General features: G+C 40.0%; 2 protein-coding genes across 2 annotated transcripts; both read left to right on the plus strand.

Moving 5' to 3' along the window:
* Positions 1-447: 447 nt before the first annotated feature.
* On the plus strand, positions 448-4,768 carry ocstamp (osteoclast stimulatory transmembrane protein). Its single transcript, XM_061058401.1, has 3 exons — positions 448-577; positions 3,149-4,163; positions 4,254-4,768. The coding sequence occupies exons 1-3, from the start codon at positions 453-455 to the stop codon at positions 4,605-4,607; spliced, it is 1,494 nt and encodes a 497-aa protein (XP_060914384.1). The 5' UTR covers positions 448-452; the 3' UTR covers positions 4,608-4,768.
* Positions 4,769-7,511: 2,743 nt separating this feature from the next.
* LOC132990216 (thyrotropin-releasing hormone receptor-like) lies at positions 7,512-12,508 on the plus strand. Its single transcript, XM_061058345.1, has 3 exons — positions 7,512-7,792; positions 9,519-10,353; positions 11,494-12,508. Exons 2-3 carry the CDS (start codon positions 9,577-9,579, stop codon positions 11,890-11,892), a joined length of 1,176 nt encoding a protein of 391 aa, XP_060914328.1. The 5' UTR covers positions 7,512-7,792; positions 9,519-9,576; the 3' UTR covers positions 11,893-12,508.
* Positions 12,509-13,041: the final 533 nt, after the last annotated feature.

Below are 13,041 nucleotides of genomic sequence, written 5' to 3' on the forward strand. Positions count from 1 at the left end.
TATCCAAACACCCACAATAAACAAACATGACTCATTTTGGAAAACTATTTCTGGAAAATGAGTCGAGATAACAAACAACATGAAATGATTCACCCTGAAATAGTTGCAAATTGTAGCAAATAGCTACAGTACACTTCCACTGAATCAGAAGAGCGAAGGTCCAAACCAAAGTTGATAAGTGTTAAGGTGTAACCTTTATTCCTGGAAAAGTATTTCATCTATTTCTGTCCGATTATGTGGGTTAACTGGAACAAATAGTACAAACAGCATCAAATGTTGTCATTGTGACACTGCATTTGTATGACCAGTGTCACATTGTGCGTGTGTCATGTTGCATCATGTCTCTCCATATGATTTCGTGTCATGTGTATCATATGTTTCACACAGAGAACAGCTGTTTTATAATCACCTATTTTCTCATGGGAACTTGTAGGCGACCCACAAATACCAACATGACAGTGACTGTTCAGAGAAGTTCCCCTTTTCACCCTCACAGTCCTCCTGACACTGAATCTCAAGCTCATATTTTCATAGAGAGAATGAAGTCCATCAGGGAGAATATTATTACGCCTGTCAGGTAGGAACTGTTACTTGTGCCTTTTAAATTTCGCCTGAAAGGTCAAATGATTTTCTTTAGACTTTCCATAATGATCTGTTTATATCGTTCTTTCATTAATATACATAGCAGGTTAGTTCTGATGCATATTATTTAGCCAGGTTGGTGCAATGAGACCAGAGATCTGTTTTCAAAGGGAGACCTTGCTAAAAAGTTTCTATATTCAACGAGAATCGAACCCAAAGAGTAAAAAGTATTTACGTTTTTAGCTTAACCATTTGCATATAAAGACTGACTTCTTGTTGGAGCCCTGGATGAATTTAAGTGTAGGCCTACCTTTTGAAGTATTTTTAAGGTTAAGGTATGTAGTGTGTTATATTTTGGAGTTTTGGGTTATTGATTATGATATGATTTAGTGTGGGATTATATTGAGTAGGGGGATAGCGGGTCACATTGGAAGGGGCAGGGAGGTTGTGTTGATTTAACTCACCTGTTCATCTTTTGTTGTCAGTGGAAGAGAGAAGGTGAGCTGGGTTGACATATTTTTTGTTGACCGCTATTGTCTTTGGTTCACTGTGATTCTTTTGATTATGAGTTACTACACCCTATCGTGATTTGATTATCTTTATTCGTTAATAAAAAGTTGAACACATTTTGCTGTTTTTCCCTCTGACCTGAGTCTTTTGGCTAAGCTACGCTAAACACCTCCTTCGCTGTTGCTAAGGTTCAGTTGTGTTGATTTGGATATTTTGCAAATTTGCTTTCATGTTGAGTGACAGATGAGTGTTCAATACCAGTCTTGTTTCTTTCTCAGCAATGTGAGGCTGAACCCAGAAGATGGTTAGCTTTGTCTAGCTTAGTTTACTCTTACCTACAGACTCAGCAAACAAACTTCTTCATCTCAACTTTTTTTTTTTTTTATCTCATTGTCTCAAAATACCAGCGTTGGTTTTCCAATGTTTTCTGTAAACAGCATTCACACTGTTGTTATCCAAATCTTTATTATTCTTCCTCTACTTCTGTACGTTTTAGCCGCGTTTCAACTCTTCAACCGTTTGTGCTACTTCCACCATTCAACTACTAAGTATTCGGCTTCTTCGGGACACGTTTGCTATGACTTTTTTACTTTTCAACTACTTTTACTTTTTAAGTTATTTCACTTTTTCCACAAAATTTTTCCCATTCAAATGAGGAAAATTTTCAAATTTTCCACTTTTTTCTCAGCCTTATAACTTTGGCTCTGTTCCGCCTAGAGACTCCATTTTTACTTTAAAACGTTCACATATATATATATATTTTTTTTTTTATTTGTATTATTATTTATACTACTTTCACTTTTCTTGCTACCTTTTGTACTTTTCAAACTCACATTTTTTTGAATGGGTGTGTGTGTGGTGGAATGTTCGGGGCTAGAGTGCGTGACATCATCGCTAGAGTGGGACAGAGTTCTGAGATAGTTTCAAAATCTCCACGAACAAATTGCTCTACTGACCACAGTGTTCACCCCACACAAATAAATTTACCGTCAAAATGTAGGAAAACTTGTCCTCTCTCACACGTTGAGTTTTCAGGACAAACGGAGCGAACTGTTTTGACACTGTGAGCTTCAAAGCGGCAGGTGGTCCAGATAAATGTCCATCTGGGGTAATGGTAAACTTCAGCCTAACTTCCCTGACCGAACCTCTTGGGACTAACTTTTTAGATCGCTGTGGTTTCCACATTTCTTGGATCGCAGACATGAAAATCACATCAACGTGTTCGCCCATTTGTCCTCTTGCTCAAAAAATCATAATTTCGCCACCAACTCTTAATTTAAGCCCTTGAAATTAGCACTCAATAGGGAGACGTTTTCCCCTTTTTCTCATTGTCTGACTGCATTTAAGCAGTCTTTATGCAGTATCTTCTACTTGTTCTATCACTTCTACTGTTTCTTCTTCTTCTACTAATACTTCTTCTTCTACTACTCCTTTTACTTCTTGTTCTTCTGATTTTACTACTTTATCTTCTTCTACTACTACTCTTCGTTTACTATTTCCTCTTCTTCTACATCTACTGTTTCTTCATCTTCTACCAATACTTCTTCTTGCTCTTCTGCTTTTACTACTTTTTCTTCATCTTCTACTATTCCTTCAGCTGTTTCTGCTGATTCTTCTTCATTCAGCAATGTTTTGCAAAACATTTCAGCGGTCAGCATTCACCACGCATTTTCCGCAGGTAAATGCAAATTGTCTAGTTCCATTTCTTTTCTCCAGATCTAAAAAAAAAAATAAACATTAACAAAAGAAAGTTAAAGACATAAGAAAGTCGAGATCTCGAGAAATCATGCATGTCAGCTTAGATTTCCGTAGGATTATATATTTTCATGATTTTAAAATTATAATTTTAGTAACCTGCAGACAGCGCCAGGCTAACTCTTTCCCCTGTGTCTAGTTTCCACGCCAAGCTAACAGTCTGTAGCTTCATCTCTGACAGATAGGAGGAGGAACTTTGTTTTTGTTTTTTTTCCTATCTTTCAGCATTTAAACACAAGCCTTTTTTTCCAAAGCCAAACTGTTCCATAAAGTTTTTCATTTTGTTTTTTTATCCTCTCAGGAAAAGAAAAGGATCTTGCAGACAAGCTCTTAAATCGGTCTTGCTGTATCTCTGGGATGTTTACTCCGTACCCACACCAACTGGCAAAAACGTCCTGGCTCTTCTGTCTCTCTGTCTCACACTCGCTGTAATCACAGGCGGCCTGCTTCATCACTGGATGTCAAACACTCTGAAATACAACCATGAAGGCTCCATTCAGACCGCCTGTATCTACAGTGTTACAGTGTTTCTGTTCTCGTTCCTGTGTCATCCTCTGCGCTGTGTGCTGACCATGACTCTGCCAACTGTCTGTACTAAAGAGGGACGCAAACTCCTCATTTCGGCCTCTGTCATGATTTTAGTTTTGAATGTTGTCCCTAATATATCGGTGAATGTTGGAGCGGTTGCACGCATCCTGAAATGCACTGCTGAGGGTTTTACAAAGACTTTACTGAATTCCTCTGAACCTTTGAACACAGCAAAGCGAGACCTTGTTGCGGAAACGATCAAAGTGAGAAGGGAAGACTTGAGCATTGTCACCAACTTGAGGAAGTTAGATCACTTCACACATGTTGATGTGTCAGAAGTCAAAAGCAGGTTTACTAATATAATTGGGCAGATAGAGGTCAACTTCTCACATGCCAGGAACCTGCTCAAAGACTGCAAACTGCTCTCGAACAGGATTCTTGCTGCTGTTTTTGTTGCTCTGCTAGTCTTTGAATCTGCACGCTATTTGAAGTCTTACCTGACATCAGTGCAGTTCGATAACAGCTACATCTGCAAAGAGCTCCAGAACCAGGCGACTCATGCTGCTAACAAAAGGCCAGCTAAAAATAAAACTAACCCCACAAGCTGCAAAATAACAAGTCAGGAATGCGCCTCTTGTTTGATATCACTGGTTGTGGTAACATTATACTTCATTGCAATAACTTTAATAGTAGCTTTGGACCACGTCGTGTATCATATAGTTCAGATGATTTTGCCATGGTTACTGGATTTCCCATCAACATCCGCCATCATAAGTGTGAATTACAAGGTAAGACAATACACAAACACTTTCACCACTCTGCTTTCTGTTATTGAAATGCATGAAATTGCTTCTTTTTTTTAAAAAATTTCCTGTTAGGTTAAGTGGTTCCCCCCTGCTTTTTGCATCATCCCTCATAACTGCATAACCCGGGAGCTCACCAACTTCCACAGGGATTACAAGTGGACCTTCAACCCGGAGCCGTCGCTCTGTGATGTGAAAACTTCGGCTCCGAGCCTGGGAGTCAGTCTCCTGTTGGGATGTCTCTGGCTGATGAGCTACTCTCTGGTGTTCCTCGAGGTTTACGCCAGACGCCTGCGCAGAAAGATCTCTGCATCGTTTTTCAGAGAGCAAGAGGAGAGGAGGGTGGCTTATTCAATGAGGAAAACACGAGAGAAGCTGAATAAAAAGGAGCAAAAGGAGGCTGTTTCCATTGAGGTCACTACTGGTTGAAATTGCTCTGGATAGTGCTATGCTAGCCTTGTTTATTAGCAATACTAGCTGTGTAGTAGTAATGTCAGTCTGTTGGTCAGGATTGTGGCTTTCACACTTGGATCACATAATATTTAGGAAAAATTACTGTGTTGTCACTGAATGAAATGTAGATATCATCTGTTATATGCATTACAGCCCACAGTGTGTAATAGTATATACACGCACATACAGCCCCCACCAATAAAGTTTTGGGAAGCTTTAAAGACACTTTTTTTTTTAAATAGTAGTTTTAACTTTTCATTACCAAATCATTCTGAGGTTATTTTTTATTCTAACAATAATGAACAAATTTTCCTCAAGAGAAGTACGATCCATTGAGAAACTTTGTTCATGGAGTCTGCTCATTCCTACAAAGGATCCCTTTATCCTTGATAGTTGAAATGGGTAGTCAAAAAAACAAAATAGGCAAAAGATAAATTGAGGGAATGTCAAACTCGTTGCCTATACTGCCGACATGTTTCCGCTATCGGCTATTTAATTTCCCACGGTCACCTGACTCATTGTCATCATCGTTACACAGGATCAGCAACAAAGCAATCACAACAGTCTACTTTTCTTATTTGCATATAAAGACTGACTGCATTCATTTATTGGTATTTTAACCCTGTACAAACTGACAGTTTAGTATTGTTATTATTATTTCAGATGAAAGAACAAAAAAAACAACAGAAGAATGCTTCAGTCGGTGGTGGGCGGGGCTTTAGAGGCCCACTGTGGTCAGAGGCGACAGTGGATTAAGATTAAGATTTACTTTTATTGATCCCCGCAAGTGGAAATTTCAGTTTTTACACTTTGTAAGTCATGAACACACACATGCTGCCCACAGCGGGCGCTCCTGAGCCGATGGTGGGGAGGGGGTTTGGCGCCTTGCTCAGGGGCACCTCGGCAGTGCTCAGGAGGTGATCTGGCACCTCTCCAGCTACCAGACCAACTTCCATATTTGGTCCGCACCGGGACTTGTGCCGGCGACCCTCCGGTTCCCAACCCAAGTCCCTACAGACTGAGCTACTGCCGCCCCACATTTGCACATTTGGAGTCATGCGGTTAGTCGACTAGAATATTGAACATCATCACCCTCACTAGTCGGCACAGGAATGATTAGTCAGTTAAAGTCATTTTAAATATGTTTTCATTAATGTTGGCCCACAAGGTCGGTTTAATGTTGTGTCTTAGCCTGCCTAGCCTTAGCTCTGATTTATGGGCCTGCTCCCCCCCCCCCTTGGTTTCATAATTATCCCACCTCACTAGTTTCCATCCACATACAGAACAACTGTTTTCTGTGTGATGAGTGTGTTCTTTCATATTTTATCTATACCGCTCAGACCCACTAGATGCCACTAATGTGCTTCGGACAGATGAGGGCAGAGAGTTGTATTCTACTTTCTGCCAGGAATTGAACAGCAATAGGTGGGATCTGACAATTGCTTAAATTAGTTGTGATTGGGTGAATTTTTTATTTTTTTATACACACAGCGAATAAATCATCAGCCTATTTTAATCAACATGCCCTCGAAGAAAAAAAAAAATCACTTCCGTTCTCTCAAAAAAGTCCCTCGCATTTCATCAGCGTACTGCTGCTTGAAAACTCCCATGAGGCTTTGGGACTTTATTTTAAGACCCCAGAATAATAATAGAATACTTGTTTTTAATCTATTTTTATTCCTGACTTCTGTCCACTTCATTAATGCCTCAAAACTCAGCCTCCTGTGTAAAGACGGTACACTGTTGTTGGTCTAGAAATAATGAATTATTCATGTATCTTCTGTTACTATAAATTCTCACATCAGCATGTTGATAACTTGTGTGTGAGACAGCTCTGGGCTTATTCTCCCCGGAAAGGCAGTGAACCAGATGATTGATTATTGTTAGAATGAAAATAAAAAAAGTACCTTTTGCTATCCAGTGTTCCCATTTCCTTCCTTCCTAGTTGCTTTAAGGTCGGAATAAGCAACCATTTTTTAAACAAGCATGTGTTTACAAAAGAAGAACAATGATATATATTTTTTAAGCCTGGCATGTTTGGTTCCTTAAGATCCATACTGTAACTTGGTGCTAATGCCCTTTAGTTCTAACCAATTTTAAATGCAAGGCATGTGTTCCTAGCTGACCCACCTCCAGAAAGAATGTGTGCATATAGCTGAAGACAAGTACACTAATCATAGTTCTTTGTCAGACCCTATAGGATGGACTCCTTAGCATGCAGAAGTTCAATCAGTCAACTACCTGGACAAAAATTGCTCTGCAGGATTATTTCTCCCTTTACGAAACTCTTATCTATTCATTAGAGGATGTCTGTTGGACTGAATCCTCTGCAATTGAAAACTATTCCTCCCTCCTTGAAAATGCAGTCATCCTTCATGAATTAGCATTCATACTGAAAGTACTTTCCATAGGTAGAGGTTTTAAGAGCTTTACTAAGTGGTTTGTTCGAGTCTGAAGAAAACAGATTTTATTTCTTATTTCTTCAAAGCAGCTTTTATCAGTTTCAGCATCTACCACACTACCAGAGTGCCGGGAGCTATGAAAGGGTTCCCAACTGTGCCTCACAGAAATAGAAAGCTTCAAATTATGATGCATGTTCATGTACAGTAAGTCCCTCAAGCGATAAGAAATGCTTGAATTCTCAACTTCTGAGTGTAGGAAAAGCAAGAGAACCAAAAGCTTATTTTTCCCTTTTAAACAAGATAAGGAGTCAACTAAATTATGTTAGCTAACGGCAAAACAGGCCTACTACACAATCAGTGCCATTTCACTTGAGTGGCCATCCACTGCAGAGGGTGTTGTGTTCAATTGCAGGCTACCTTCTGTGTTCTTTCAGTAATTACAGGTTTTATGGTCACAGTCTTGGCCGCAGTGTTTGACATGACACTCTCACTGAGCTTGGATGGGGAGGTGGAATTGATTTTTAAGTTGGTGGCTGTACAGATCAGTGTGTGGCAGTGTGGATATATTGGTGTGTGATGTGAAACAGAGGGAGGGGTGCACCGGGAAAAAGGGGAGAGAGAGAGAGAGAGAGAGAGAGAGAGAGATGTGATGACTGGAGCGGCTCTAGAGAAGGACTGAACAGTCATCTGTGTTTCTTGGTTGATTGTACCTGAGTGCTGCCACGATGCCAGAGTGAGTGCTGCCCTTTGGAAATAATGGTAAGATGCCCATTTTTTTCTCTTTAAAATTGTAGTTTTCTTTTTTTTTCATTAATTCATGTACTGTTGCACACTTTTATATTCTTGAAATAAATTAAATGGGAATGATGTGGCTACGTATTTCTAATATGTTCTGGGGCTTTTCAAAAGAATGATTTAAGGTCAGAAACGACAGAAGACTCTTTTATAATGAAGGGAGAGAAGTCTGACATGGTCTGGCGGAACAGGAGAGAGTCTTTTTTTTCTGTTTTAAATCACCCCAAATGTTTCTGTCAGCCTTCACTTGGGATATTTAAAAAAAGGATCAAGTAGTCATAAAGGATGACTAGTTTGACTGGACAGTCATTAACATGCACTTCAGAATCCTGTCAGTGTTTTAGGGCTGAATTCTTCTCTTCATAGTCGACTAGTTAATACAAAAATGATTTCAGTGAGCAGAAACACAGAATACATGAGAATTTTGATCGGTTTTAGCTGTAAATGTTATCTCTATGTGAATAAGCATTTATTTACTTACAAGTCATCCCAAGTCAATGTTCTTTTTAAAAAATGTTAAAGAGGTCATATTCTGCCCTTTTTGGGTTCAGGGTTATTTAATCTATGTACCTACTGAAGTACGTTCACAATAGCTAAAGTTAGAAAAAAGTGTCTGTTTTCATGTACTGCCGCTCCATGCACCGGCTCGCTTCTGACTCTCTCTCTAAGGCTCTGAAGTGCCCACGTTCTAGAGCACCTTAGCACTGCTGTGCTACCGCAGGCTACGGCATATCGTGGGTATGCTACAGAAGTTAACGGGAGTGCAACATGAGCTGCTGGGCTTGCCACAACGAGCCAATGGGCTTAGATCAGTGATCTCACACTGACAATGACGTCGCACTGACAATTTTTTTTCGAGGGGGGCTAGAACCGAGCGTTACATGCGGCTAATGCTGCAGCTAACAGGAGGAGGTAGGAGAAGCTGCGTTTCCGCAGACTTTGAATTTTTACACATAGATGTGCCTAAACATGCACAGGACACTTGGAAAACACACTAAAGAGCATATAAAACCAGAAAAAGCAGAATATGGGACCTTTAAGAGTGGCTGAAATATTTATTTATATAAAATAAATAGTAGGCAATCAATTATTTCACTTGTAATTTCAATTATACTGGCTTAATTCAATCATTTTGAGCAAACCTTCAATAGATGATTTTTTTGGCAACTTGAGGGCAGCATAAACAAGTTGTGAAATTCATCCTTATTTATTACCTTCTCGGTTAATTTGGTAAACTTTAACATCCAGTAATAACTGAGTTGTGTTTCTGTCCTCCTAATGAATGTAAGTCCAATATTTACTTTTATTATTTATGTTTTGGTCACCACATGCTCCTCAGCGACATAAGTAGCTCTTTAGCAAAACAATTAGCTAAACTTATATACAACTCTTTAAAGCTGAGGGGACATGAAGAGTCATAAACTTAAAAGCTCAGCACTATAAGCGGCATTTTCTGTTCGCTAATTTTTTTGCATCCCATTTTGATCCATTGTTTTAATCAAATATTTTTTCCAAAATATGGGTAGGGGATAGGCTTTATCCCAATGCCAAGGAAAAAATATATAAAATATATAACCAACGCTGGGGAGAGACCTGATTTTTTTAAACAGAAAAATAAAGTTAAATCCCTTACCCATCTCAATATTTTTCACATTCCTCATCTGTTGTCTTTATCTGTTTCTGTCCTTAGGATTCTTGTTTTGTTTCTCTTGAGATCAACTGACTCGTAGCGACTGGACTCAACCACGATGGAGAACAACACCACAATCTTTCAGGATGTGTCCCGGGTTGTAAACCTGACAGAAATGCCTCTGAACCCTCTTGAAGAGCAGGTCATAACTATATTTTTGACAATACTCATCTGTGTAGTCGGGATTGCTGGGAATATCATGGTGGTGCTGGTTGTCCTGCGCACTAAACACATGGTGACCCCGACTAATTGTTACCTTGTCAGCCTGGCTGTTGCAGACCTGATCGTGCTCCTGGCTGCAGGGCTGCCCAATATCTCTGACGTTATAGCCTTCTGGATATACGGGTACACCGGATGTTTGTGTATAACTTATCTTCAGTACCTGGGCATCAACGTGTCGTCATGCTCCATCACAGCTTTTACCATCGAACGCTACATTGCGATTTGTCACTCAATAAAGGCACAGTTCATATGCACCGTTTCCCGGGCCAAGAGGATCATAGCAGGGGTCTGGATCTTCACCTCACTCTACTGCATTATGTGGTTCTTCTTAGTCGACACCGATGAAACGGTCTACACCAACGGAGTGGTGGTCACTTGTGGCTACCGCGTCTCCAGGAGCTTCTACATGCCGATCTATTTTCTGGACTTCACTTTATTCTACGTGATCCCGCTCACTGTGGCCACTGTGCTGTACGGACTCATCGCCAGGATTTTGTTCATGAGCCCTCTGCCCTCACACCTGAGCGACAGGGCCGGAGGAGGGTCGGTTCACCACGGTCACTCCAACAGCACCAACAAGGCTAACAAGAGTGCGGTCTCTGCAAGGAAACAGGTACTGGAAAGGCTAGATGGACATACGGTGGTAGAGTAAAAAGCAGGTTTATTCATGTTTATCAAAGAAAAATAGAAATCTCTTCAACAATTTCTGATTAAGAGGGTATTATGTGGTATAATTAGGGGGGAAGTGTATCGGTCAGAATTGTTCAAATGTTGTTTTTTCATTCAAATAATGGACGATCGAGCCATCATATCAGTAAAATCAGGATTTTTCAACTAACTTTTTGTCCGACCAGATGTTCTTGGTTTCGCCAGCTGATCAAACCACCTGTGACCGGATATTTGGTCTATAACCTTTTCCAGGTCAAAAACTCTGGTTATGATGAATAATATTTACATCACCCTCATGCCCTTTGTGTCATGCTTAGTAAGTATGTAAACAGGGCAAAACAAGACATCCTAATTATCATCTTGTTAATTTGACAATATCTTTATTGGAAGCTTCAGCCAGATGGTCAAACACCCCCAACTTTCTGATGTCAGATGAAAATGACTGTGATTTTCTGAAACAACACAATACCACTCAAGCTCTGACTGGCCAGCTGTGAGGTAGTGAGAAAGCAGTCCTGGTTTGAATTTCTGTCTCTGGCTCATTTTTCTAAAAGAATGCATCATAATGAATGCCTTCTGCCTTCGGGAAAAAAGGTGCTTTGTTATACACATATTTTATTGATAATTGCATAACCCAGACGTCCAGGGGGAATTCAGAGTTGAGCAGTTGCTCCTTTGCATTAAAAAGAGGCAGCTGAAGTTGTTGGGTGTCTGATTACACCTCCTGAGCACCTTTCAAAGGAGGTTTTCCAGTAAAGTCCAACTGAAGGGGGTACTGTGAGAACCATGCAGCCTGTGAATCGCTTGGTAGAGCTAGACATCGTTATTTAGAAGGCAAACATCTTTTATGTACTTGGTATTATTTACATTAACTGGCATTTAGCAGTGTGTGCATGTTAGCATACTGATGTTTGCTTTAAGCAAATCTGCCCCTTGATATAACCTCAAGGGTCCATTATCATACCAGTGAAGACCCATTTATTAGGGTTAGGGTACTGTACTATTCTGGCATGAGTTATTTCACATGGTTAACCGTGACTCAAATTAAAATAACACTTACACGTTTATTTCTCTGTTTCAACAGATAACAAAGATGCTGGCTGTGGTGGTCATCCTCTTCGCCTTGCTCTGGATGCCTTACCGGACGCTGGTGGTGGTCAACTCCTTCATCGACCCGCCTTACAACAACACCTGGTTCCTGCTCTTCTGCCGAATGTGCATCTACACCAACAGTGCCATCAACCCCATCATTTACAACCTCATGTCTCAGAAGTTTCGCGTTGCGTTCAAAAAGCTCTGCAAGTGCAAAAGGCAACAAAAGGAAAAGGCAGCAGAGTACAACATACCGATTTATTACAGTGTGATGAAGGATTCATCCCACGAGAGCAATGACCAGGTCACCGATCAGGACGAAATTAGCAGCCAAACCACCAAGAGGTTAAATGAGACAGATGACGACGCAAGCACTTTCAGCATTTCTTAATAAAGGCTTACTGTAGATGAGTTTGTCTTAAGCTTTATGAGGACCGACTGTGAGTGTATGATAACTATTTGTGGGGAAAAAAGACAGCTATTAGCTTAGCTTCTTTTGCTGGTAATAACTGATACTGAGATTTGTAGATGTTCTCTTGTTTACTGACAGGTTGAATTTGGAGAGTAGTAGTTGTCCTACTTTTGTATCAGTGTTGTAACTGTGTTGTAAATATAGTAAGACTAGTACGATGGTCCTTATACTTGCATCGTGTTTCCGTGTTTGGTTGTGTTTTCGCACATAATTATTGTCTAGAGCAGGTGCTGGTTATGCGTAACTATGACCTTCTCAAATCATCAGTATAATGTGTCTCTTGATTACAAGGACACTTGTGATTTCCATCTGCTCAGTTTATGTTGTTTATTCAGATGTGCGACACTCCTCCACATCATAGATACACTCACTTGATATATTCATCCTGTTTCAGAAAGAAAACAATAGCAGTAGCGACAATAAGGGTCTAAACATTGGTGGCATTTGTTTCTAACTCGACCATTCAATGCTTCACCTCTACGTGCATTAACCTAACATTTTTTTCTTCGGGTGAACCTCATCTTGGCTAAAACCATAGTTGTCACACATTTTAATTTATTAAGCTTAAACAGTGGCTTGGTACTTAATTTTATCCGTTTATATAAATACATTGGCCTGGTGGACTGTTGGTTCAGTTCCTTGGTTGAATTACCTAAACAAGTTGAATGAATTGACTGACATTCATGATTTTGAGACGACGTAGCCAACCATTCATGCAATTGACTCACGGCTAAGATTTCACTTTTAACTGTTTGCCCATGAGCACACCAGTTATTATTATCATCATATTTATGTGTTTGAATCATCTAGTCCATGGTTTGAACTTTCAACCAAACAAGAGCCACAACAATCACAATGATTTTGTGGAAAAGACTGCAGCTAGGCCTACTACTACTCCTTCACCCCCCACCTCCAAAAACTCTCACTCCAAGCTGAAATTAAAAGTTGGCAGCCCTGGTACACTGTCTCAACATCTGGCAGTACTTTGTCTTTTAGGCTAAGTGTTAGGAGGCTAACAAGCTAAACTAAGATAGTAAACAAGTTGAACATTATATCAGCTAAACATCT

The sequence above is a fragment of the Labrus mixtus genome, chromosome 15 (assembly GCF_963584025.1).
Source record: "Labrus mixtus chromosome 15, fLabMix1.1, whole genome shotgun sequence".
NCBI classification, from domain to species: Eukaryota; Metazoa; Chordata; class Actinopteri; order Labriformes; family Labridae; genus Labrus; species Labrus mixtus.